Raw genomic sequence first — 26,042 nt, 5'->3', positions numbered from 1 at the left:
TGCCTTAGCAGAGTCACATCTTCACAGTGTGCAAAAAGATTTTCCCACAACACTTCCAGTTTGCTCTCTCTGTGTTTGTGGTTGAAAAATCATTTAGCTTCCTGCTCTGGCTATCATGCTTGACTGCCGCCGCGCCTCCCTTGCCACTATGGACTCATTCTCTGGAACCACAAGCCAAAACAACTCTTTCTTCTATAAATCACTTGTGGTCATGGTGCTTTGTCACAGAAGCAAAAAGTAACTCATACACTCTGTGTCAAGGAAATAAGGATGGAAGTGGTCCTCCTGCCTCAATGTCTCCTGAGTGCTAGGATTACTGGTATGTGCTCCTGTGTCCAATATGAAAGTAAATATTATTTACATTACAGGGCAAAAACCTTTCTTATGAGGCTGCTCAATGCTGTTGTGAGGAAAGCAGCGACACTGAACACCCATGAAAACAGGTGTGGCTGTGTGCCAATAAAACTTTATTTATAGACCCTGAGGTTTAAATTTTGTGGAATCTCCATGTCATGAGATATTCTTCATATTCATGACAAGTTCTTTTGATGTCTTTCAAGCTGTAAAAAGCACCCCTGTGTTGCAGGCTATACACTAAGTGTGGGCCAGGTTGTTCCCACAGGTGGGGGCGTTCCCCTTTGCCAACTGTGCTAGCTCCACGTGGGACTCCAGTGTTCACTGCAAGGACCACAGAGAGTCCTCCCTGTCTGCCGGTCAAGTCTGACTTCTGTTTCTAGGTTCGGTACAGTAGGGGTCTGAGGAGGCAGGAGTGATTAAATGATGGTGCTAAGTATCTGTGAGGCCCTGCTTCTTGGGTTGTTTTGTTGTTGTTGTTTGTTTGTTTTGTTTTGGCTTGGTTTTTGGTTTGTTTGGTTTTTTTTTTTTTTTTTGTGTGTGTGTGTGTGTATGTGTGTGTTTTGTTTTTCCCAACAAGGATCTGGCTGATGCTAGACTGAGACCATGGGGCTTCAGTGCTGAGAGGGGCTGGATGATTCTAGAAATAACCCCTCCTATTTTTAACACCCTTGCCCAAGTCACAAGGTTTCTAGTTTCATTCCAAACAATTCCAGAGCTCAGACATTCAAGTTGGAATTCAGAACCTCCAAGCTATCCCCACCTCACCTCTAAAAGTCCCCAGTGCCCCAGGCAGTGGTCCCCTACTTTCCTCATGCTGTGACCCTTTAATACAGTTCCTCATGTTGTGGTGACCACCCTCAACCATAACATTATTTTCGTTGCTACTTCATAACTGTAATTTTGCTACTGTTATGAATCATAATGTAAATGTCTGATATGCAGGATATTGGATATGTGACCCCTGAAGGGGTCCTGACCACACAGTGAGAACCGCTGCATCTGAGGGACACTCCTTCCTGTTCTCCAGGGTTTAGGGTACTAGGCCTATAGCCAGGAATCTCGCAATTGCTATGGAAGGCACAGGGGAAAAGGGAAGTGTCTGAGATCTTTTATTTCAAACCACAGATTCTATCCAGTTAAAAATGTCTGTTGGGGACCCTGGAAACCAAGGGGGGATGGTCGGGTCATGGAAAAGGAGAGTGGGGGAGGAGCTGGCTCCAGATGCTGATGAAGCTCAGAACTGGTGAATGAGTACAGGCTGTCCTTGGAAGGTTTCTAAAGATGACCAGACCAGTTCTTCAAAGACAACAGGCATGGTGGGCAAGCCTGAGCTGGGGCAGGCTCAAGAGAGGGCCCTACAGATGCCTGCCTGCCTGCTTGCTCTGACCCTGTGCAGGTCTGGGTTCATGTCCATGTGCACCATTGGCAGAGGAACTCAGAGGGAGGGGGATCAGGGCAGATGTGAAACTCTGGTCTGGGCTTCATCTCCCCAGAGCTAGTGTTCCGGATCAGCATCCATGCAGGACTCCCAGGGGTTCTGGGGCATCCGAGGCAGCGAGAAGAGCAGGAGGAACAGCCCACCGAGGAAGAGCAGGGTGAATGCGGCGCAGGCACAGGCGAAGGACCATGAATAGTAGTACTCGATCCAGACGGTGTCCTCACTGTCAATCATGCGCTTCACCGATTGCCTCATGACCTCCACGGAGACAATAAGGCAGAGCCCTGGGGACAAAGCCAAGAGTCTCAGTGACTGATGGTATTCCTGCTGCCACCCAAGCCTCCCCCAACCTCTGTTCCCTGCCTTTGACTCGATCCTGAGAGGAAAATGCTTCTAGATGGTTCTAACCGGGAGTCTGCAAAAGTGATCCATGTCTACCACTTCCCACCATGCAGTTCCCACATCCTGCAGGAGGTTAGCCAGAGACTGGCCACATTTCCTTCCGTCTTTTGCTAATTGCTCTCTGGGGAGGTTCCTCAGTGTTCCTCCCAAGGGTAGTGCCTTTGGGGGAAAAGGAACAAAGCAGGTGAAGCCTGAGTACGGAGTGGGGAGCCCTAGGGAATCCCCCTCTTACCCAGGCACTGCAGGGCCCCACTCTACCTGCAAAGGCATAGAACATGGATGCTGGCCTCAGCAGATAATCACGCTTATTCCCAAAGGACAGAAATGCGCAGATGGAGCCCACAATGACGAAGCAGAGGCTGAAGATGGCGATGGCCGCTGCTGAGATGCTGTACTCTGCAAAACGAAGGGGGCCTCAGAACCAGAGCCTTTCCAAGCGTTTTCGTACCATCAGGTGGCTCAGTGAGCTGCCACAGCCTGGATTCCCATTTCACACCTGACTAAGGCTAACTCACTTTCTTACTCACTGCAGGTCGGGTGCTGTGGAAGAGCGGGGCCAGATGCTAACAGGATGGATTCACGTATCTTTCCAGGGCACTAAATTGCAAGGTTCCCTGAGGCAAAGGCCTCAAAAGGAGGCAGGACACCCCGTGGCTAGAGACATTCCTAGAGCCAAAGCCTTCCTGAGTGACAGGTGGAAGGAGGCACTGAGCTGTAGGTGGTCTGTCTTAGATTGACAAGGGGACTCTGGGAGATTGACAACATGTGGGTGTTACCTGGCATGTGAGTGTGAGGATGTGTGTGGGTTGCCTAAGAATCCATCAGAGTGTGTGCCCGTGTCTGCATGTGAGAATCGTGTGTGTGTGTGTGTGTGTGTGTGTGTGTGTGTGTGTGTGTGTGTGTGAGAGAGAGAGGGGGGGGGATATCTGTCGGCATATGTGGATGCACGTGTGTGCCTTGCTCATGAGGCTGTCAGCATGTATATATCCACACGTGAGGATCTGTCTGCGTGTGCATACATGTGTGAGTGTTCCTTTCATTTAGGCTCTCCGTGTGTATGCATTCTCCATGCACAAGGATCTCTTGGTACGTGTATGCATGTGTGATTGTTCCCTTCATTGCACAAGACTCTGTTGGTATGCGCATGCATGCATGCATGGATGCATGCATGAGTGTTCCCTGCAATAAGACTCTCAGTGTGTATGCGTGCCTTGTGTGTGAGGATCTGATGGTGTGTGCATGTGACTACGTGTGAGGATCTGCTAGCATGTGTGGGAGTGTGTCTGTGTCAGCTCTTGTATACTGTGTGGCCGGCCACCTGCTCCCACACACCCCAGACTCTTCCTGCTGCTGAGGTCTCTGAGTTCCACCGATGAAGGGCAGGAATACCATGTTTTCCTCAGCTCAGAGGGCTATTAGTAAGTGCGGGCAGGACTACCACAGTCCCCACAGAAATTCTCACCCACCCACCCTGTGATCCTGCTCCAGCACTGTGAGTACCCGCACCATTTTCTTAGTCCTCTGGGCTCTGCTGGATGGAATGTGTTCCTGCTGCAATTTACAGTCGGCCAGAAAGTCTTAATCCACTGTCCCTTACACCAACAAATGTACTCCGAGTACCTGGACCCAGAACGGATTGTGTGTGCCGGGATGTGACAGGGCACCAGCCTACAGCTGCTTTTCATCCTGAGCAGAAGTCAGCACGTTTCTGCCAAGTGACTCCTAGCTCAGCAGCTGTGACACCGCCAGCCACTTTCCACCGCCCCTGCCACCCAGCCTCACCTTTCTGAGTGGTGAATTCAAAGATCTCTGAGCTCTCTCCTGGGTTGAAGTGTCTGAAGTAGGAGCAGTTCTTGTCTGCAAAGGAGGAGACAGTCTGTGAGCTGGTAGAAAGGGCAGGGGTCTCCCCATAGGGCATGCGGAAGCCTATGACTGCCCAACTTCCCCCACATTCTGAATCTGAGCCAAACATTTCCCTGGCCTTTAGCACGCCATTCCAGCAGACACAGGATGGCAAAGGACATTGGAACAGCATCAGGGAGTAAAGGATGATAGATTCTCGGGGCAGACAGCACACAAGCCCTGAGCCCATTAGGCAGTTGGGATAACTGAGACCCAGACTCACATTCCTGAAGTAGGGGCCATACAGGCTTAGCAAATAACCAGTCAATGATCTTAGCATGTGGATCCCTCTCCTGGGGACCCAGGGCAATGCCTAGAGGCCAGGGGTTGTGCTAAAACCTCTCAGCTCACAAACAAACCTACCACAGCATGAGTTATCCAGTGTGAAATGTTAATAGTGGTAATGGTGAGGGACCTTGGGTTAAATCAGAGGCAGATCCCTATCCTCCATTCACAGTGGGGCCTGGGGAGCAGCATTTTTCAAGAGATTTCCAGGGGCTAGGGAGATGTCTTAGCTGTTAAAGTACTTGCCACACAAGCATGAGGATTCCCAGCAGCCATGTAAAAAGCTGGGTACAGGGATATGAGTTTGTGGTCCCAGTGCTGAGGGACCAATCCCTAGAACTCATTGACCAGCAGCCTAGCCAATTGGTGAGCTCCAGTTCAGTAAGAGACTCTGTCTCAAAAAACAAGGTGGAGAGCAATTGAGGAAGACACCAGATGTCAACCTCTGGCCTCCACGTGCACATATGTACAGGTGTGTGTGAACCCCACCCATGTGGGGGGAGGCGGGGAGGGAGGAGGAGAGAGATGGGGGAATGGAGAGGGGAAGGGAGGGAGGGAGAGAGCTTTCCAGAAGATTCTGGTGCTCGTCCAGGTTGGCAACCTCAGCTCTGCCCTACAAAGGGCTCTTCGGCATGTCATTTCTTCAGACCCTCAGGACCTGAGTCATGTGGGCCCCAGACAAAACATCTCCTGGCAAGCTCCTTGGCCACTGAGCAATGTCAGGAAAGCCATGTGGACAGTTAGACTAGATGTTATGGGCAGCTGGAGAGGAAGGGACTTAGTGTAAATAGAGCCATGAGGCTCTTAGATACAATTCCACTGGCAGCTTTCTTCTTTAGCTTCCTCCATTAGTCTCTTCCATAACTTGATGTGACGCCAAAGCATAGCTGCGGTCCTTATTGAGTACATTCAATATTCTTTATCCATGAATTACTGAATTAGGAAGTATAAGAATGGGTTATTTTTTATATTATTTCCTATTTGTTTGCTTGTTTTTGAGACAGGGTCTCACATAGCCCAGGCTACCCTTGAATTGGCTGTATATCCAAATATAGCCAATGACACCTGGGACTTCCGATTTGTCTGCCTCTACTTCCCACGTGCTGGGGCTCCAAGTCCTGGCCACCACTTCTGGATTATGTGGTGCTGGGGGTGGAGCCCAGGAGCTTTGTGCAAGCTCTCCCAACTGCACCACACCCTCCTCCTTGTTTCCTGTTTCTTAGGAAAACCAAATTAGGTTGCTTTTTATTTACGTGAGGTCCTTTCTTGGTGTCTTTTTCTTGTGTCTCTGTCTCCCTTAGTATAAAAAGCATCTCTGCTTTGAGTTGCAATGCCATTGAGCATGGACTCACAGCTTCACTTCCAGGCTACAGTTGAACGCTCCTTCCCCAAAGACCAGTACCCAGTTTCTTTTTTTTTTTTTTTTTTTGGTTTTTTTCGAGACAGGGTTTCTCTGTGTAGCTTTGTGCCTTTCCTGGAACTCGCTTTGGAGACCAGGCTGGCCTCGAACTCACAGAGATCCGCCTGGCTCTGCCTCCCGAGTGCTGGGATTAAAGGTGTGCGCCACCACCGCCCGGCCCAGTTTCTTTTTGATATGTGCCTCGGGGCTGCCACCGTCATGGCTTTGAACGGGATGGTTTCCTTCTATCTGGCTACATCATTTTACTGCTACTTAATCCTGTCCTTCCCCACGCCCCCTAAGTTCAATTGCTGCCTCTCCTGAGGTCGAGGACCAGGACGCCTGGAGCTGGGGTCTGGTCTGGCAGCAGCAGTGACTGTTCCCGGCAGCAAGCTGCCTTTCTCCCAAGCTTCTATATTTAAATCACTTTTCTTTTGAGCCAAGCTACCTGGGGTGTCTGAAGACCAGTGGTGATGTCAGACTCAACACTGCTCTTTTCTCTCCCAGCATCCACAGCTATTTTAAAGCATAATACAACCCTCTTATATTTATGAGATCAGTAGATGTAGATTCTCTTGAATCACTGCCTCAAAATGGATCACGCTATGTGACACGTCTCCCTGGGTCTCCCTCTGGACAAAGGAACATTTCTGTTTCGTTCTTGAAGGGCCAATTTCGGTTGCCATTGAAAACCCTCCAAGAAGAATCGGCTGAATTCAAGTGCATTTCATGGTCAGCTGCTTTCCCTGCTACTCGCTGCCTGTGAGTTAAGAGCCTTCCGAGGGAGGGTTGTGAGGTACAGGCAGCCTGGAGAGTCTGGTGACCAGATGGTTGACCCTTCTGGGCTGCAGAGGCGACTCTTGCATAGCATGGTAGGGAGTCAGCTGCCACCAAATAAATGCTGGGTTCCACTCAGGGTGGACAGCAATGTGCAGACAGACATTCTGGATATCAGGGCAAAGAAGTCTGAGCCCAGGTGCACTGGGATAAGCTGAATACCTGCAGGGACCAGGCAGGTGTCACTGGGGGGACTCTTCCTTGGGTAATATACATAATGTCTCTTTCTCCTCCGTTAAATGCTCTCAAATGTGGGTGATGGGATAGGGGACATTAGGATTACTGGAAGCCTCAGTTTCTCCCTAATATCCTCAACTCTGGACCAGAGGACAGACAGGTTAACGCATCTTGCACTTGGCAAATGAAGAAGGCCTGTGTCCTTGGCTTTCAATCTGAGAGAAATCTGCTCCAGACCCAGAGGGCTGCCCGAGGGGAGAACACAAACCTATTCACAGTCCCTGATGGCCTCAAAGATGGAGTAGCCACATCAGACCTCAGTCTCATTCAGCACCAACCAAGCCAGCGCCTTTAGAGGACAGCACAAGGTCCTATAGATGAGCACACCTCAGGTGACTTAGTTTTTTACACCTTTGCCCCTTTGATGGATGGTAGTATTCAGAAAACCGAGCATTCAAAAAAGCCTGAAACAGGTGATGTAGTAAAGTGTTTGCTGTAAAGCATGAGGACCTGAGTTCGATCCTCAGAACCTCTGGGGGTGGGGTAACGGTGGCATTGGTGACCTGCACTTGTGATGCCAAACTGGAGAAGCAGAGACAAGTGGATCCCTAGGGCTGTCAGACAGACAGCTGAGCTAAATCAGTGAGCTCCAGGCTCAGTGAGAGACCCTGGCTCAAACTATACTGTGGAGAATAATGGAGACACCTCATGTAGACCTTTGTATTTCATGTGAACACACACACACACACACACCATCTGAAGCAGGCCATAAGTAGGTCACTTAGTCACAGGTAAGCTTGGAGAGGCGAGGGATAGGGACGATCTTGTGTATGGCACAGATTCTGAGCTCTCCTGCTTCTGATGTCATTTCCTGTCTCTAATACCAGGTATAACAAACACCCTTGCGTAGATTTGGGGGCTCAAGCTCTGCCTTGATAGCCCCTGTCCCCTCACTGTGCAGACACAGACAGTGATTTAGATCAGGCAGAGATCCCAGGACCAAGAGGATACAGGACCATGATTAGCATCTCTGAGGTTATTGCCACCTTTTTTGTCTCTGAAACTGGCTTATAATGATTCTAAGATTTCTCTTTTCTACAAAACTCAGTGGTATAAAGATGTGAACTGGGGGCCGGGCGGTGGTGGCGCACGCCTTTAATCCCAGCACTCGGGAGGCAGAGCCAGGTGGATCTCTGTGAGTTCGAGGCCAGCCTGGTCTCCAAAGCGAGTTCCAGGAAAGGCGCAAAGCTACACAGAGAAACCCTGTCTCGAAAAACAAAAACAAAAAAAAAAAAAAAAAAAAAAGATGTGAACTGGGCTATTCTTAAAAACATACACAGCCAGCTGTGGTGGCACATGCCTTTAATCTTGGCACTAGGGAAGCAGAGGCAGGCAGATCTCTGTGAGTTCCTGGCCAGCCTTGTCTACACAGTGAGTTTCAGGCCAGTCAAGGCTACATAGTGAAACCCTGTCTCAAAAACAAAACAAAACAAAATAAAGTGAGCTCAGCTCAGGTTTGCCTGGGAACTGGGGCAGGGGTGGCTGGCTACCATAGTGTGGTTCCGTCACCGGCTGTGCAGAATCCAGGGTGGCAATTTCAAAGAACCAGAGTAGCAGGCATACGAAAGCCCAAGGTGACCTTTAACAGGGGATAGCTCTGAGTTGTCACTGAGTTATCACCTCGTAGTGCAGATTTAATAGATTTAAAATAACTGGATTGTATAAATCCCCAGGAACTAGTGGCTTAGAGCTATGGAGACAGTCTCACCTATGATGCCCATGTTGCTTTCAGCAAGCTTATAAAGATGAATGCTCTCCCCATCATCACTGAAGAATTCCTAAGATGAGCTAGGGGTATCCCCAGAGTGCTGTTCTTCCATGGGGAAGTCTAGTTAAAGCTTCAGCCCCCACCCAACACAAGTTCATGTGGGTAGAGGAGGGAGCCTCTGCGTGAGTTCTGTGGATAAGGCAACCAGCCTCGGCATGAGTTCTGTGGGTAGGGGAGGGAGCCCTGGAGATCCCCAAGCTCAATGACATCATGCTCTTCTTACACCCACAATCCTTGCACTGAGGAGAGATGTGTGTGTAGAGAAATGCGATGCCAGAGTTGCCCTAGAGAGGCAGAACCTGAAAGAAATGAGGGCATGGAATGGTCCTTCAGGGGCTTCCTGGCTGACAAATGGTCTCCCCTGTAAACTGAGGAAGCCTCTCCTCCTACTCAAGAGGCATTGGGACCAAGCTTAAGTGTTGATTTTGTACAGAGCAGAACTTCTATGGCTCTTTGTGGACAATGGAAAACGCACACGAGGCATCCTGTCCTGCCCATCCTGTGAGGATCCTCCAACACACCACGGCAGAATGATACACACCGCCTGTATCAGCTCTTGGTCTGGCTGCCTCTGACCATGTCATGTCATATGTGGGGCTCCCTGTGGCCTCTTGAGTCACAAGGTTTTAGGAGCTGTGTATGAACATTGGAAGTCATGGAATGGTTCTGGAAAGCAAGGAGGCTAGAGATTTAAGGCCTGAGTGTTGAACCTCTCCTTGTTAGGGAGTTAGCCTGGGGAAGGCTGTGCTCACCTTCAGTGTTCTTCCCTTGTCAAATGGAAACCTTCTGTAGAACAAAAACTTCTATGACGCATTAACTAAGAAAGTGGACATAGCGGGCAATTGTCTAGGGACACTTTCTGCTCGTTAATCACATAGCCACACTCAAATTATCTGTGTCTCCATTTTCCCCATCTGTGACATGGAATGATGATGGGTCTCCTGGAGGTTTCTGGGAGATTAAATGAGTTGGTGTAATTGTGTGTTGCTTAGCAGTATGGATAGTTCTGAACAAGGCATCATCAGACAATTTTGTCATTGTGTAAGCATTATGGTGTGTACATACACAAACTAGGATGACAGTGACCATCACCAGGTGAGATAACTCCATGAGGCCATTCTTTTACATAAGGCCCACCGATGACCAAAATATTGATGTGTAGTACACAGCTGCATATGTGTGGCCTCCCATTATCTTCAGGCTTCTGTGGTGTCTGGGGGAAGAAAATCATCTGTTTATCTTATTAAGAATCTCACGAGGGTCTGGAGAGGTGGCTGTGCAATTAAGAGCACTGGCTGCTCTTCCAAAGGACCCAGGTTCAATTCCCAGCACCCACATGGCAGCTCACAACTGTCTGTAACTCCAAGATCTGACACCCTCACACAGACATACATGCAGGTAAAACATGGATACACACACACACAAAAAAAAATAATAATAATAATAATAAAAGGAATCTTGTGCATGTGATAAGTGGTTGTGCTGGTCAGTTTTTCCCAACTTGACACAAGCTAGGGTCACCTGGAAGGGGGAATCTTTTTTTTTTTGTTTTTTTTTTTTTTTGTTTTTCGAGACAGGGTTTCTCTGTGTAGCTTTGCGCCTTTCCTGGAACTCACTTGGTAGCCCAGGCTGGCCTCGAACTCACAGAGATCTGCCTGGCTCTGCCTCCCGAGTGCTGGGATTAAAGGTGTGCGCCACCACCGCCCGGCTGGAAGGGGGAATCTTGACTGAGAAATTGCTTCCATCAGATGGCCTGTGCACATGTCTGTGGGGGCATCTTCTTTCAAAATATTTATTTTATGTGTATGGATGTGTGCATGAGTATATATATATATACATATATATATGTATATATATATATATATATACATATATATATATGTGTGTGTGTGTGTGTGTGTGTGTGTGTGTGTACTATGTACATGCAATGTACATGACCAGAAGAGGTCAGGAGAGAGCATCGGAGCCTCTGGCACTGTAGTTCAAGACAGTTGTGAGCCACCATGTAAATGTTGGAAACCAAACTTGGGTCTTCTGCAAGAGCAGTAAGTGCTCTTAACCATAGAAGCATCGCTCTGGCTCCAGGAGAATTTTCTTGATTAATGTTGGATGTGGCAGGGCACAGTCTACTGGGAGTAGGACCACCCTGGTCCTGTGGTCTTGGATTGTATGAGAAAGCAGGCTGAGCGAGCCAGTGAGTAGCACTCCCCTCTTCCATGGCCTCCGTTCAGGGCCTGCTTCTGTGCCGCTGCCTTGAGTTCCAGCCCTGGCTCCCCTCCATGAGAGATGGTAACCGGAAGCTGAAATAAACGCTTTCCTCCCGGAGTTGATTTTGGTCAGTGTTTTATCATAGCAACAGAGAAGCAACCTGCGACAGTTCCTAATCTTAATTCCATTTTCTGTTGCTATGATAATTGATTTGGCTCACAGTTCCAGCTTTATAATAGGGAATCTGAAAAAGCAGGAATTTGAAACGGCTGGTCACATCCACAGTCAAGAGCAGAGAGCGATAAAGCAATGTATCGTTCATAGGCATGCATGCTACATACCAACCTAGCAGGTATGGATCGCTCCAAGTTTATACTGCCTAGAATTCATTGAACCTCATGGATTTGTATATTCATGTTTTTCATCCGGTGTGGGAAGCTTTTAGCCATTTTCCTTCCCAAATCGTGTTTCTTCCTCTCTCTCTCTCTGTTCTTCCAGAGACTCCCATGATGGATATGATGGTGTCCCACACGTATCTGAGCCGTTGTTCTTTTCCTCCTGCCTGTTACTCTGCCTGGAGAATCTCAAGGGGTATTTTGTAAAAGTTCATAGGATTTCTCATTTGCCTGCTCAGACCGGCCTTCGAGTCCCTCTAGTGAACTTTCCACTTTAATTATTGCCCTTTTCAGAAGGATTTCTATTTGATGTTTTAAAACTAATTTCTGCTTCTTGATTGGTATCTGTTTCATGAGGCATCTTCCTCCTCTTTCGTTATTTAGATATGGTTTCTTTCGGTATTCAGAATATATTCAAAACCATTGATTTAAAGTCTTTGTCTAGCTGGGGCTGGTGAGATGACTTAGCAGGTCCTGGCCAGCAACCTGATGACCTGAGTGTGGTCTCCAGAACCCATGTGGTGGAAAGAGAGAACCGACTCCCTCAAGTCATCCTCTGACACGCCTCCAGAAACAAACAAACAAATAAATGTAATAAAGTCTTTGTCCGCATCTAGACATCCCAAAGGCCCGTTCTAGCTACTCTAGTTTCTGCTTCTCCTCTTCATATCTTATCCATGTCATCTCAGTTCTCTGCATCCCTTATTTTCTGTTTTGTTTCTGTCTGCCTGCTTTTGAGACAGGCTCTCACTATGCAGCCTTGACTGCTTTGAAACTCCTTATGAAGATCAGGCTGGCCTCAAAGATGCAGATATTCACCTGCCTCTGTCTCCCCAGTGTGGGCTCAAAGCTGTGCACCACCACACCCTTCTTAATGGCTTGTAGTTTTTAAACATACACACACCGTGGCAGCTTGGGAAGCCTGGTTCTCCTTGAGGCTTGCTCCTGCTGCTGTGTTTGAGCTAATATTGTGACATCTATATTCTTGAGCATGAAGCCTCTGTTCTCTTAGTGTGACCATCCATTAACAGAGATGTCCTAACACACAGGGACCAACTCATCTCCCAGGAACAGCTTTGCAATGGAGGACTTTTGCAAAATGATAAAAAAAATTCAGATAATGGCAGGAGAGGGACTCTGCAAGAGGTCCAACCCTGTTCTGTCTCCTCTAGTGTCAGCCAGGCAGTTCTGCATTTTGCTTTGTTTTACCGAGGTCGTCGTTTTCAGGAACACAGCAGCAGGGAGGAAATCAAAGCCCTCTAAAACTCACGGCTTCCATGATCGGTGGGGGCGCACACCTTTAGTCCCAGCTCTCAAGAAGGGAAGGCAGGAAGATCTCTGTGAGTTTGAGGCCAGCCTGGTCTCCAGAACAAGTTCCAGGACAGCCAGGGCTACACAGAGAAACCCTGTCTTGAAAAAAAACAACTAACCAAACAAACCAAAAAAAAAAAAAAAAAAATTCACTGTTTCTCTCAAGTCTCTTGATTTTCTTGAATAAAGGCTTGCCACGTTGCTGTAAGATTTAGGTTAATTTCTGGAATTCTGAAGAATAAAGATTCTTCCCACTTCCCAGCATTCTCATTGCTGTCAGCAAGGAAGAAGACCCAGTGGGGGAGGGGTTATTTCTTCCTCAGTCCTTTTTTTTTTTAATACTTTGACTTCTTTTTAATCCCTTTTATCTCTTACTTTTCTTCCTCTATAATTTACTTTTATTTTGTGTGCACTGGTGTTCTGCCATGGGTCCCCTGGAACTGGAGTTATAGACAGTTGTGAACTGCTATGTGGGTGCTGGAATTGAACCTGGGTCCTCTGGAAGAGCAGTCAGTGCTCTTAACCGCTGAGCCATCTCTCCAGTCCCCGCCCCCCTTTTTTTTCCTGGTATCACCCAAAGTTAATATACCCAAAGCTCTTAAAGCACAGAGCCCTACATGGGCATGCTGTTATTCTCGTTGATAAATGAGAGCTCTCTGTATGAACTCTCTTTCAGAAAAGACAGGTGCTCCTAGGGAGCACAGAAAAGGGAGAGGGGGAAGGAATGCAGGGACAGGCTTTGGAAGACAACTGGGGAAGGTTAGGTTCAGTGTCACAAGTGTGGGCCGTATGATTCACAGCTGATGAGGGCGAGAAGGCAGACAAACAGACTCTGTTTAGGCCGCAGGCCAAGCCTTGACAGTTGGTCCCCTGAGGCTGGTGTTCTCGTCAGCCCGTCTCTTTCTGCGTAGACGTGGCTTATCTGCTCTGACTTTAAAAGGCATAGGCTCTAAGGACAGGTGGACAGAGCCATAACGTCCCTCCTCACGTACGATCCCTGGAGAAGCTGCCTCACCCTGCTCTGCCCTGCCCTGCCCAGGGAGTTGGCTGGATGATGCATCTGTTTACGAGTGTGTAGAGTGGCCAAGGGGTGTGGGCATCTGGCTATGTGATAGCCTTCAAGCACATGCTCATGCCCATCAAAGCCCTCCACCCCGAGACTCTGTGTTGCCAAGATAGCTGAGTGGTTACAAATCTCTGGTTCCCCCGCAGTGATGAGTGACGCCTGGATTTCCTGAAGCAAGCGCTGAGGAAGAGGAGGGAGAAGCGAGGGAGGGCAGGCTCTTTGCTCCACATGCAGACTGCTGGGTCTTTGAGACCCAGGATTGACTGCTCGAATGGCAAGGGCCAGGCAGGATGTGGAAGGAATCATTCCGAACATTAGGGTGGGAGCCACACATGCTGTGGTCCACTGGGGCCTTAGAGACATTGTGAGCTTTAGAAGTGACTCTTCTGTACAGGCGATGTTGAGGCTGAGATGGGCCTTGTCCTCTCTCACTAGTCCTTCACAGGGCTGAGGGTATAACTCAGGTGGTAGAGTCCTTGCCTAGCATTCGCAAAGCCCTGGGTTTCATCCCCAGCATGGCATAAACTGACTAGATAGCTAGCTCGAGACTGGCTCGAGAAGAAAAAGTCCTTTAAGAGGGCAATGTGTAACAGTGGCTACAGCCTGGGCCTCTTTTCTCCCTAGCGCGCTCTTTCCCACCACACATCCTTTGCTTGCCCTAAATCTCAGAGGCTCTACGCTGGCTGGATAGAAACACATTACACTGATGCCTGAGCTCCTAGGCAAGGAACTTGCTCTCAAGGGATAGGTAGAGAATGGAAGAATACCGTTCCATCCTTACAGAAGGAAACACCGAGGATCTGAGTGATGTGAACTAAGGGAGAACACAGAGTAGGACCACAGGCCTCAACAAGGCATCCACAGCACATCTGCTTCGTAGCCATGTGGCAGCCCCCTCCACCGCCCTGACTGCTAAGTACCCCATGCTTGATTTCATGCTCACCATTACCAACTTGAAGTCCTCAGTATTTAAGAACAAGGAACCTGGTCTTTCCTTTTTGCAGAGCCTGACAAACGAGGTGGTAGTCTTGTTTATACTTTTGCCTAGAGGCTGAGGAAGGAGCCAGCCTGCCCCATAGGTCCCTCTAGCCTGAGATCTTAGGGTCACCAGCTTGTCTGTGCAGGGAGAGAATGGAGCCGAGATGCCACTGAGTATCACCCCAGAGGATCTGCTGCTGGGGTCAGAAGTTTTGAAAACCAGCAGTTTGGGGAATCTCTTAACTCTAGCAACCTGCACTGGATGAAGAACCCAGGCCTCAGAAACTGGAGCTGGAGACAAACACCGTCATGTTCCACCTTGGCTCTGGCCGTCAACACTACCCCAGGTAACAACTCTGTTCCCACAGGCTGGTCCCCTTCTCTTGGGGTCTTGGAAGGACAAGAAATGCAAAGCGGCAGAGAGAATCGGTACCTTACCCCCTGAGAGCGTGACGTGTTCACAATTCTTGTCTTCTGTGCCACGCACAGCAACACGCGTGGTGCAGATCCTCCAGAGGCCGAAGTGGGCTGCCTCACAAGTTTCGTTACGGTGCTCCAGGTGTGGGCTCAGCAAGGCCCAGTGGTCGGTGACCACGGCCACCATGGCCAGCACTCCCCCCACCAGGATGAAGAAGAGGGTCACACGAACCTTCAGTGTTTCGGTCTGTGACATGATGGTCGCTGAGGTGTGGGTGCTCTGGGCAGGGGACAGCAGTGTCTCCCAGGGATGACAGCCGGCTAGATGGTGGCTATGGAGTTGGGAGTGGAAGCTAAGTTTAGTGTGCCTGGCTGAGCCAGAGTGGGCTGGCCTTGGGACTGAGAAACACTGGGCAGTTGGAGCAGCTGCCCAGACGTGTCCTGGGCCTGAGGGAGGCTTCTATTAATGCTTGTCTCTAGGCGTGTCACGGAGGATGCCTTCTGCTCAGGTTTCAGGGCTTTTCTCCTATCTGGGGGCTAGAAATACCCCCCAGGGTGAAGGAGAGCGAAAGCTCTAGACAGTGGCTTGAGAGGTCTATGGAGTAGGTGTGTGTGTGTGTGTGTGTGTGTGTGTGTGTGTGTGTGTATGTGTGTGTGTGGGTGTGCTGATATATTGTGTCCCCCAATATACTGTGTCTCCCGATAAAATTTGCCTGGAGATCAGAGGAAAAAGCCAGCCACTATATAGAAGTCAGGCAATGGTAGCACATGCCTTTAATCCTATCACTTGGCAAGCAGGGATCTGTCTGGATCTCTGTGAGTTCAAGGCCACACCAGGGAACAGAGTCAGGCATGGTGACACAGGTCTTTAATCCCAGCACCAACCATAGAGGTCTGGAGGTCTGTACAGACAGGAAGTAACAGAGCTGGGTAGGAAGAGGAAGTGATACAGCTGGGCTGAGAGAGTAAATGAGAGAACAGAACAGAAAAGCATATAGGTGTGGGTAGACAGGAAGTAGCTCGCTTTGGAAGCTGTGGAGTTGGTGAGGTGAGGTTGGTTGTGGATTTCCCTATTTCCCTGATCTCTCAGGTTTTCACCCCTATATCTGGCTCCGTGTTTCTTATTTAATAAGACTGTTTAGAAATTCATCTACTTGTGTGTGTGAGAGAGAGAGAGACAGACAGACAGACACACACACACACACACATACACACACACACACACAGAGAAAGAAAGAGAGAGAGAGAGAGAGAGAGAGAGAGAGAGAGAGAGAGAGAGCACAGTGGGCAATAGGCTCACTAGATGTATGCGTGCTCAAGACCAGAAGGCATTACCAGGTAAGGGCAGAGGACCTCACAAGTCACTGGCCTCACAACTTTCCTGTCTCACACTGATAAGGCAGCCACCAACACCATCAGATGTGAATGAAAGACCCTAACCCTTCAGGCTTATACCCCCAAGCCCCAAGAAATAAGGAACTAAAAAGAAAACTAGTTCCAAGGGCCACCTGACTCAGCCATCACTCAATCACCCCTGTAACAATGTAACAATGTAAAGAGATCTCTGTTAAGAGATGTGCTCAACTGTGACTGGGATAGTTGCAAGTGTTCCAGGAAGGACCACTGTGACCTTTGTGTAAACTCCACTCCTGCCCTGATACGCCCCTTGAAGTTTCAGAAGAATGTACATGCGGACGTGACTGTACCCACTCTGTGATCACCCTGTGATCAGGCCATGAAATTGTATGGGAATTGTAATATTGTGGGTTTTTCCTTTAAAAGCCCCCATGGGGCTGCAGTAAGATGCGACTCTTGCTCTTGGGAGCAGAGTTTGCCCTTCTGTACAGAAGCTTCAATAAATTCCTCGTGCTGTTGCATCAACTGGACTGGAGTCTGGGTTCTTGGGGCGCCCACTTGAGACCCTAAACTTTGGGGCCCAACATGAAGAACTCAGGAAGCTGTCGGAGGACACCAGAAGGAACTCCCACAGAGCCCACCCACCTCCCAAGCAAGCACTTTAGTGGCAAGTCCTACCTATCTACCCCCCCCATGACCCCAGCCACTTCTGACTGGTTCCCAGACTGGAGACCAGCTTGAGAAGTTACTTCTTTTTCTATTGTCATCTACCCTCGCAACTGGGACCATGCAGCTGTGCATGGGGCCGAGGAGTCTTTGCACCTTTCAGCTGTTTGCATAGAGCTCTGCAGCACCCGGAGGGAGCAGCCTGGAGGGTGACGAGGCCACGAGCTGGACGGAAGCGTTGCTTTGCGCTGTTTCCAGTTTTTCTCCTTTCCAGAGACAGGAAATAAAGATTTTCTGTTATGTTCCCCCCTCCCCCCTTTTCTTTCTTGACACTGTCTCATGTAGCCCAAGCTGGCCTCAAACGTGCTCTGTAGCCAAGGAGTCCTCGAAATTCTTACCCTCTTTGTCTCTGCCTCCCAAGTGCTGGGGTTACTGGCATGTGCCACCTTGCCCAGTTTCTGTGGTATTGGTGCTCAAGCCAGGGCCTTGTGCATGCCAGGCAAGCACTCTACCAACCGGGATATATCTCCAGGCCATCTCACCTTCAAACACAAAGAGAAGGAGGTAGATTCACAGGTGAACGACAGGAAACAAAGAGAATGCAGATGGGGGGGACACACACATGACAACTTGGGAAAGTTTGGGAGCCCTGTCTGAGGGTCACATGTTTCCTAGCCTGGCTCCTGAGGTTCTGCCACCTCCCTCTGTCCCAGCTCAGCAGGTGGCCCCTTTTGGGTGAATCCATGAGGCTGACACATGACTGGAACTGGGACCCCTGAGCTGGGCAGGACGCTGCACCTCCAAGTCCCAGCCTCAGGTTTATGGTTTTAGGAAGGCTCTCCCCGGGTGTGCAGAAACATCCAGATGTGGAAATCACAGAGTGTGCTGACCCCACTGGTAAAAGTGACTGCAGCTCCTCTTCAGAGAGGGCCACTATCTCCGTGGCCCTCTCCTGGAGACCTGCCTTCAGGCTGGCGTGGTGTGGGAGGCGTGGCTGGTGGATGTGGGTCACCGGAGGAGGGCTCCTGAGAGCTAAGGCGAGATCTACGGCTCAGCCCTGCTTCCGGTGAGTTCTCTGCTTTCTGATACACTGAGATGTGACAAGTCATGCCACAAAGCTCCCATTGCCTCTGCTGAGCCCCGGCTGTCAAGCTGGCTTCCTCACCATGTTGGACTGTAATCTTTCAACTGTGAGCCAAAGAAATCCTTCTGCCCTTAAGTCACCTCTGACAGCTAGTCTGTCACAGACAACAAAAGCGGGCTGGCAAGGTCATCTTCACACTAATCCACGGGGTGGGCACAACCCTCACTCCCACTGTATAGATAAGCACACCGGACTAGACACAAAGGGTCATTTGTTCACACAGCAGGGAGATGGAAAAGCCAGGTGTCATGAATCTCATGCCCTGAACTCCAAGCCAGTGGCCGGAGCTGAGAGAAACTTTTAAAGCCCTCTGGGGCAGATGAGGAATCTGCAGCTCAGAGACACGCACTGAGCTGGAATGATCTGATGTCTAGGCCACCGGGGTAAACTGAGACCTGCTGCCTGCGCCCGGGGGGCTGGTCACGTTACAAGAGCATCCTGACCCCAGGGTGTAATCTCTCCAGAGCTCCAGTACAAACCCCTCTCTCTCTGCTTCTCCTCCCTGTCCCCAGCTCTGCGTTCTCAATGGAGCTGATCAAGCACAGATGACCCATGGCCGAATGTTTTGCTGACACCCGCTGTTGCCCCCACTCAGCTCAGAGGGTGACTGTCTCCATGGAGTCCGTCTTTTCCACGCAGAACTCCGAGGACCTAAGACTTTGCACAGCCTTTGAGCCCCTTTAGGCAACCCGTGCTTAGGGGATACTGGGTGGCCTCGGGTACAGCCAGTGGGCATCAGATGCCCAGCAAAGAGGGAGTTGGGAAACTAGACAGGTCTGGTGTTTGAAGACAGAGGATCCAGAAAACAAATAAACAAAAATGACTTAATTTTAGTAGTTGTGGGCTTGTGTGAAGATGTACAAATACACTTTGAATTTCCTGGTATTGGGGGGAGCACCGTTTGTTCTCCCATACTGCCTTGGGGGGGGGTCTTAGAATGTGACATAGCCCAGGGGTACATTCAGTGTCAGTCAGGATGCCACTGTAGAGCCAAGAGTGGCGAGGGTAGCCATTTAGCAACTTCATTTTGCATTTTCCTCTGCGGGAGGGGGTGGGGGTGGGGTGAGGGGAGGGCAGGAGTGTGCTGAGTCCTCCACCCTGGCGAGTGGAAGCATTAAACATTGATGGCCTTTTCTTTTTGAAGCCATTTTTGTGTGAAGCGTGCAGCTTGGCTGGCAGCTCCCCACCCCTCCCGCTCCCCCGACTGCAGATGAGTCGGTTCTCTTCTCTTTGCTAAATCTCTCCCGATGCACCTTTTTCTGCTCAAAGGCCATTCACAGGCTTCCTTGGTCAACTCATTTAGGGCCTTGCTGGGCCAGGAAGGGGCTTAGAAGCCGGGACTTCGTTGGGAGCCGACATTGCCCACCATGGGCTTCCAGGAGTGTCGGGCTGGGCTAGCAGGAGAGTGGGCAGAAGTTTACTGGGGCCACAGTGGCCTCAGGATCACACCCCACTGGGCCGGTCTCCAGCTGTGTGGCTTCCAGCAGGTCCTGAGCCTCTCTAAGCTGCTCTTTCCTCCTCTGTGAAGGCGGGCAATGGGCCTGAAGGGAGCTGGTGTAAGGATTAAGATGATGGTTTTATCAGCTTAGCCCATGACAGATGCTATGAGCTGAATTATGGCTCCCATAATTCACATCTGGAAGTCCTAAGCATGACAGCCATGGTATTTGAACAGCATAGGTCTGAGGACAGAATTAGGTTTAGGTGAGGTCACACCAGTAGAGGCCTCCTGATAGGATTAGAAGATGAGGTCAGTGCCGTCTAGGTCTCCACTGGTCATGTGAGAAGAGAGCTGTCTGCAAGCCAAGGAGTCTGAGTTCTCTGAAGGATCTGACCATGCTGGCACCAGAACTGTGAAGTAATACATTTCTGCTTGTTTAAGACACCGGCCTGTGGCATTTTGCTATATCAACAGCAGTTTGGGCAGACTAATATAGTAAACAGTTGATTCAGGGTAGTGTTATTTGTAGACTACACATGGATCTATTTTCCTGGATGGGTGAGAAACTTCCAGAAGGCAAGCACTGAGGCAATGCTAGGTACTCATTCTAGATCCCCTTCAATGGCTTAGTCAAGACCTGAGCCCATGGTACAATCTTCATAAATGATTATTGAGTGACTGGTGGATGGATGGATGGGCTGAAGAAGGGACAAGAGATCATATACTCTAATCCACAGATGGCCCGAAGTAAATTTCCATGTGTTTAAGGTCACAAGGACCTAAGAGATGGCAATGGGGTAGATCTGGTAACACTTGGATAATTTACTTTACTCTCTGAGAGACGTCATGGGGGACACAATGGAGGCAGGCAAGGATGGGAAGATCATTGTGACTTGGGGTGCCACTTGCCTTGGGCTAGGTACAGATCCATCTTCTAATAATGCACCTTGCAACCCACGACCCTCACCTGCATTGAGCCATACGTACACCTCACTTCAAACAATGAAGTAAGTTTCTCCCCCCCTTAGCAGCTTCTTGCTGATTTCCCCTTTTGTGATTCATTTCTGTTCAAAGTTCTCCAGGACAGATCAGGGAATGGGAGACAGGGCACCCATCCTGGAAGGACTGGTTTTGGGTGCATGCGCAGTAAAGCAGACTGTGTTTTCTGAGTGAACTTTTAGGGAAACATCCCTATTTACCATCTTATGCCTATGCATAATTGAGTGTGCATATGATTAAAGTCAGATGCATCATGGGAAGGGATATATGCCTTGCCCCTGACCATGCCAGATAGTTTAACCTCAGCAGTAGTTTAACTCAAGCTAGACACTAAAAATGCTAAAGTCATTCTCAAAAGCACTACATTCTTATTTTGAACAGAAGGCATAGGAGCCGTCCTGACTGGCAGGAGTTTGTATATGCATGCATTGTATATATACACATGCATTGTGTATATATACACACATATGCATTATATATCTATATCTATCTATATATATATATGACATTACACTTGACCTTATTACTTTGCTGGACAAGTTCAGCTGAAAATCTTCTGCTGGTCTCCCCTGTACTTTGCCATGTGGACTCTCTTCCCTTGCTGATTTTAATCTTTATCCTTAAGGATGAAATGGTAAATTAAAAGATTAAATAGAACAAATGGTCGTGATCAGGACAACAGCTTTTTCATTCTGTGAGTCCTTCTTGGGAGCTACTGAGGTCATGGGAGGGACCCTGAACACACTAAGGCAGGGAGGGACAGGAGCGCTGGTCAGAGTGGATCTTGAAGGAGTAGAGGAGTGGACTGGCAGATGGATGGAGGTTAGGGGATGTGGCTGATAGAGGAAGAAGTAAATGCAGAGGCCACTGGGAAGAAAAGGACCAAAACTTTAAAAATTACATTTTTTTTTCCCGAGACAGTGTTTCTCTGTGTAGTTTTGGTGCCTGTCCTGGATCTCACTCTGTAGACCAGGCTGGCCTCGAACTCGCAGAGCCTGGCTCTGCCTCCCAAGCCCTGGGATTAAAGGCATGCCCCACCGCCGCCTGGCTGCATGTGTTTTTTAAAAAGAAAATGAAGGGAGAGAGGCCATCAGGGGTCAGATCTTGCAGGGTCCTCAAAAACATGTAAAAAGATAGGATCTGCCAGAGTCATAAGTCATGAGAATGCTGAGAAGTGTTGAAGTATTTCCCCCTCTTATTTACTTTTTAATTAAAAAATTTTAATTGGGCTGGGCATAGTGGCTCACACCTTTAATTCCAGCACTTGGGAGGCAGAGGCAGGAAAATTTCTGTGAGTTCAAGGCCACCCGGCTCTACAAAGTAAGTTCCAGGACAGTCAGGGCTCCACAGAGAAACACTGTCTTGAATTAAAGGCATGTGCCACCACTACCTGACAATTTTTTTTTTAATGTACTGTGTATGTGATGGGGGCTGGGGAGGTCTCATGCCATGGCAAGCATGTGGAGGTCAGAGGGTAACTTTGTGGAGTTCGTTCTCCCTTTTGGGAGAACTCAGGTGGCCAAGCTTTCTTGGGAAGCACCTTTTCCTGCTGAACCATCTTTTCAGATCATCTGTTGTTAATTTGAGACAGGGTTATACTCAGGGTCCCTGAACTCACTCTGTAAACCAGGCAGTCCTCAAATGTACAATCTTTCTTTTTTTTGGAGCTGAGGATCGAACCTAGGGCCTTGTGCTTGGTAGGCAAGCGCTCTACCACTGAGCTAAATCCCCAACCCCACATACAATCTTTCTGTCATAGCACCAAGGAGCTGCAGTCACAACCCTGAACCACCAGACTTGCAAGGCATCTATGTATCTTACTGTCTTAGTTACTTTTCTATTGCCATGAAGAGACATTATGATGAAGGCAACTTATAAAAGAAGGAATTTATTGGGGCGTACAGAGTTCATCTGTGACCATCATGGCAGGGAGCATGGCAGCAGGCAGGCATGGCACTGGAGCAGTAGCTGAGCACTTACATCTTGAAACAACCACCACAAGGCAGGGAGGGAGGGAGAGAGGGAGGGAGGAAGGGAGAGAGAGAGAGAGAGAGAGAGAGAGAGAGAGAACTAACTCATAATGGCATAAGGATTTTTAAACCTCAAGGCCCACCCCCAATGACACATTTCCTCCAACAAGGCCATACTTCCTAATCCTTCCCAAACAGTCCCGTCAACTGGGGACCAAGTATTTCAGCACATGAACTACTTATGGAGGCCATTTGCATTCAGACCACCACACTTACATCTGCCAAGGCTGTCAGTCCACAAATGATGGAAGAGAGTGAAGTTGAAATGGTTAAAGTGGCAGTCACCAAGGTCCTGAACCAAGGCAGGTACTAAGAAGAGGGCCCATTTGGGAAACCCAGAGGTGTAGACACAAAAGGATTCAGTGAGAGACTGATTATGGAAAGGGGTGAAGATGGCGGTCATGGAGGCCTTGGTGGGCAGTGGTGGTGTTGACTAGAACACGATACTCTAGGGAGGAACTGGGTTTTGGATTCAGAGTCTATGTTTTTGGTCTCGTCTGTGTTGCTATAATCAAGAGCCTCAAAGGCAGTGGCATCATTTGGTAGTACACCTCCTTTTCCAGTTACAGCCTAGACACTCATGCAGGAAACCACACCCAGGAGTCTCTCCTCTTGCTGCTCTGCCAATGTGTACAGTTCTCGCCCGTGAGGCTGGAGCTGCCTCACTGTTATCGCAGAACACTCAAGAAGGAGGAAAGAGTTCAAGTTCAAATCAAATGCTCCAAACATGCAGTGAGGACTCACGTTGCACAAAGCTCTTGAATGGGCAAGAACTTGAACTCACTGCTGCCAATGGACTGGCGGGTCTGCCGCTCCATTTGGAGGAAATCATGACTAGGCAGATTACAATTCCCTAAGTGTCAGCAATTCTGAGCTTAAGGTATAGACGCCTGGGGTTGCTAGAAGGCAACAGCCAGTAAGATGAGGCGTGACAGAGACCCAGGTCCAAGAGTGCCCATTGATGTTAACAACTGACAGGCAATAAAGCAATGCCACAAACAATAATTGATGATTGCAGCTGAGGAACGGAGGGCAGGTAAGGAAGGACAGACAGCTAGCACAGGCCATTCCTGTGACATGCTTAGCTTAGAAAGGAAGGTCACGGGAGACGGCACAGTGGGTAAAGACGCTTGCCTCCAAGTCTGACAACCTGAGTTCAAGTCCAGGAACATACATGGTGGAGCACACCAACTTAAGTTGGCCTCTGAACTCCATACACGTGCATTTGCCCCTTCCTCACACAAATGAATAAATAAAAAACGTGGCTGAAAAAAAATGAAAAGGCCAGGATTGGTAATCCAGAAGGGTGTAGTGTAAAGGAAGGTTAATTTTGCTGTTTTAAGAGATAAATCGAATATGCTTACACACTTGAGCAAGACTCAAGAAGAGGGCCAGCAAGACGGCTCAGCAGGGGGCGAAAAGTGCTTGCAGCCTAACGGACAGCCTGTCAGCCTGGGTTCAAGTCCCAGAACCCACACAAAGATGGAAGACAAGAAATGACTTCACAAAGCTGTCCTCTGACCTCCACAGAAGTGCCGTGGTACATGCCCCCTTCATATACACACAGGGCAGGAACAATCAGAGCAGATAAGAGGGCTGCCATCAGACAGGAGGAAGGCTAGCTACCATCTCTGCCGAGGCAGGGGAGAGGAGGATCATGGAACAGATTAGTGTGTGGGTGGGAGAGAGATCGGAGCTGTTACCTTCTAAAGCCTCTCGTTTCCTTGGTGACCTAAGACATCAGGTCAAGTGCTGATGAGCCCAGGAGTATAGGGAAGGCTCGAAGGAACTAGGAAAGTCAATATGGCTGTTGTGAGGATGGGGATGACTGCTTAGAATAACTGCTGGGAGGCAGCGAAGTGCTGAGGCACATCCAGGAGCCCTGTATTAATTTTCTATTGCTCTGGGAACAAATTGTCACACACTCAGTGGTTCAATACCATCTATTATTTCATAGTTCAAGCTGCTTTGCCCAGCTAAAAGGAAGATGGCCACTGGGCTGCATTACTCCTGAGGCTCCGGGGGAAGAAAACAAACACTCCGTGCTTCTCCACCCTCTGAAGACCACCTCTGTCTCATGGCCCCTTCCATCTTCAAAGCCAGCAATCCTGTTGCTCTGTCCTTCACTTGCGGCATATTCCCGGATCTTCCACTTCTCGCTTTCCTTTACAAGGACCCCTGTGATAACACTGGGGGCACGTGGGTAAACCAGGGCAATCTTCATGCCTCAAAATCATCAACATTTAAAAAACAACTTACTAGATTATTTATTTGTATGTACATATATGTATCAACATAAGTGAGGGGACCAGAGAGCTGTGAGGCCAGGGAGTCAATCAGAGTGACTTACCTCACGGACACTGATCCTCCCTCATGTGATGGGGGTATTGGTTGGGGCATAAAGGAAGCCTGTTGCCAAAGGCACCACCTCCAGCACACATGCAGGAGTAGTGGAGACATAGTTAGGGGATGGTAGACAGGAAAGATTTGTGGTGGTTCATTCATGGCTGTCTGCCTCTACCTGTAACTCTAAGTCTGGGAGTTCAGGACCCTCTATTTCCAGACTTCTGCTCCTAAGATCATCTTGCCAGTTTTGTTGGAAGCTACATGTCTCAGGCATGTCTGTCCCAGCATCTTTTTGGACTCTACATGTAGTTTTCTTTTTCTTTTCCTTTTACTCTTTAGGGACCCTCCACCCACCTCCCAAATAAGTACACAGAGACTCTTTCTTACTTCAGAATGCCCAGCCTCAGCTTGGCTTGTTTCTAGCCAGCTTTTCTAACTTGACTTAAATTATCCCATTTCTCTTTTTCTATGTTTTGCTTCTGGGTTTTTTACCTTTCTTTATTCTCTATATCTTTCTTTCCTTCTTACTCCACAGCTGTGTGGCTGGCCCCCAGAGTCCTCTAGCCTTCTCCTTTTCTTGCTCCTCCCTTCTTCAAAGCCTAGATGTCTCCTCCTATTTATTTTCTCTGCCTGGCAGCCCCGCCTGCCTATTCTCTTTCCTGCCTAGCTATTGGCTGTTCAACTCTTTATTAGATCAATCAGGTTTTTTAGGCAGGCAAAGTAACACAGCTTTACAGAGTTAAACAAAGGCAACTTAAAAGAATGCAACACATCTTTGCATCATTAAACGAATATTCCACAGCAGAAATGAATGTAACACATCTTAAACTAATATTCCATAACACTTACACGTCCCCAGCTCTCCCTTTTTCCTCACCACATACCTCCTGGGCTGGGCAGCCAAGGCTGCTGACTGGAAAACTGGGTGGGGGCCTTTCCAGGGTGGGTAGCTTTCTTCAGAGAGGCCTCGGGGAGGCAGGGTCTTTACAGGAGGGTGTGGAATCATTTCTCCAGGTAGGTGGAGAGAGACTCGGTGAAGACAGTTGAAGATGTGGGGAGG

At 48.9% G+C, this 26,042-nt stretch overlaps 1 protein-coding gene across 1 annotated transcript; it reads right to left on the bottom strand.

Moving 5' to 3' along the window:
* Nucleotides 1-1,450: 1,450 nt before the first annotated feature.
* On the bottom strand, nt 1,451-15,256 carry LOC128121551 (voltage-dependent calcium channel gamma-1 subunit). Its single transcript, XM_052756320.1, has 4 exons — nt 15,022-15,256; nt 3,980-4,054; nt 2,456-2,611; nt 1,451-2,079 (listed from the first exon to the last, which is right to left on the bottom strand). The coding sequence occupies exons 1-4, from the start codon at nt 15,254-15,256 to the stop codon at nt 1,853-1,855; spliced, it is 693 nt and encodes a 230-aa protein (XP_052612280.1). The 3' UTR covers nt 1,451-1,852.
* Between the last annotated feature and the right edge of the window lie 10,786 nt (nt 15,257-26,042).

Source organism: Peromyscus californicus, unplaced genomic scaffold (genome assembly GCF_007827085.1).
Source record: "Peromyscus californicus insignis strain IS unplaced genomic scaffold, ASM782708v3 Scaffold_3__1_contigs__length_106647218, whole genome shotgun sequence".
Lineage (NCBI taxonomy): Eukaryota > Metazoa > Chordata > Mammalia > Rodentia > Cricetidae > Peromyscus > Peromyscus californicus.
This window is presented reverse-complemented; position numbering and strand designations above follow the sequence as displayed.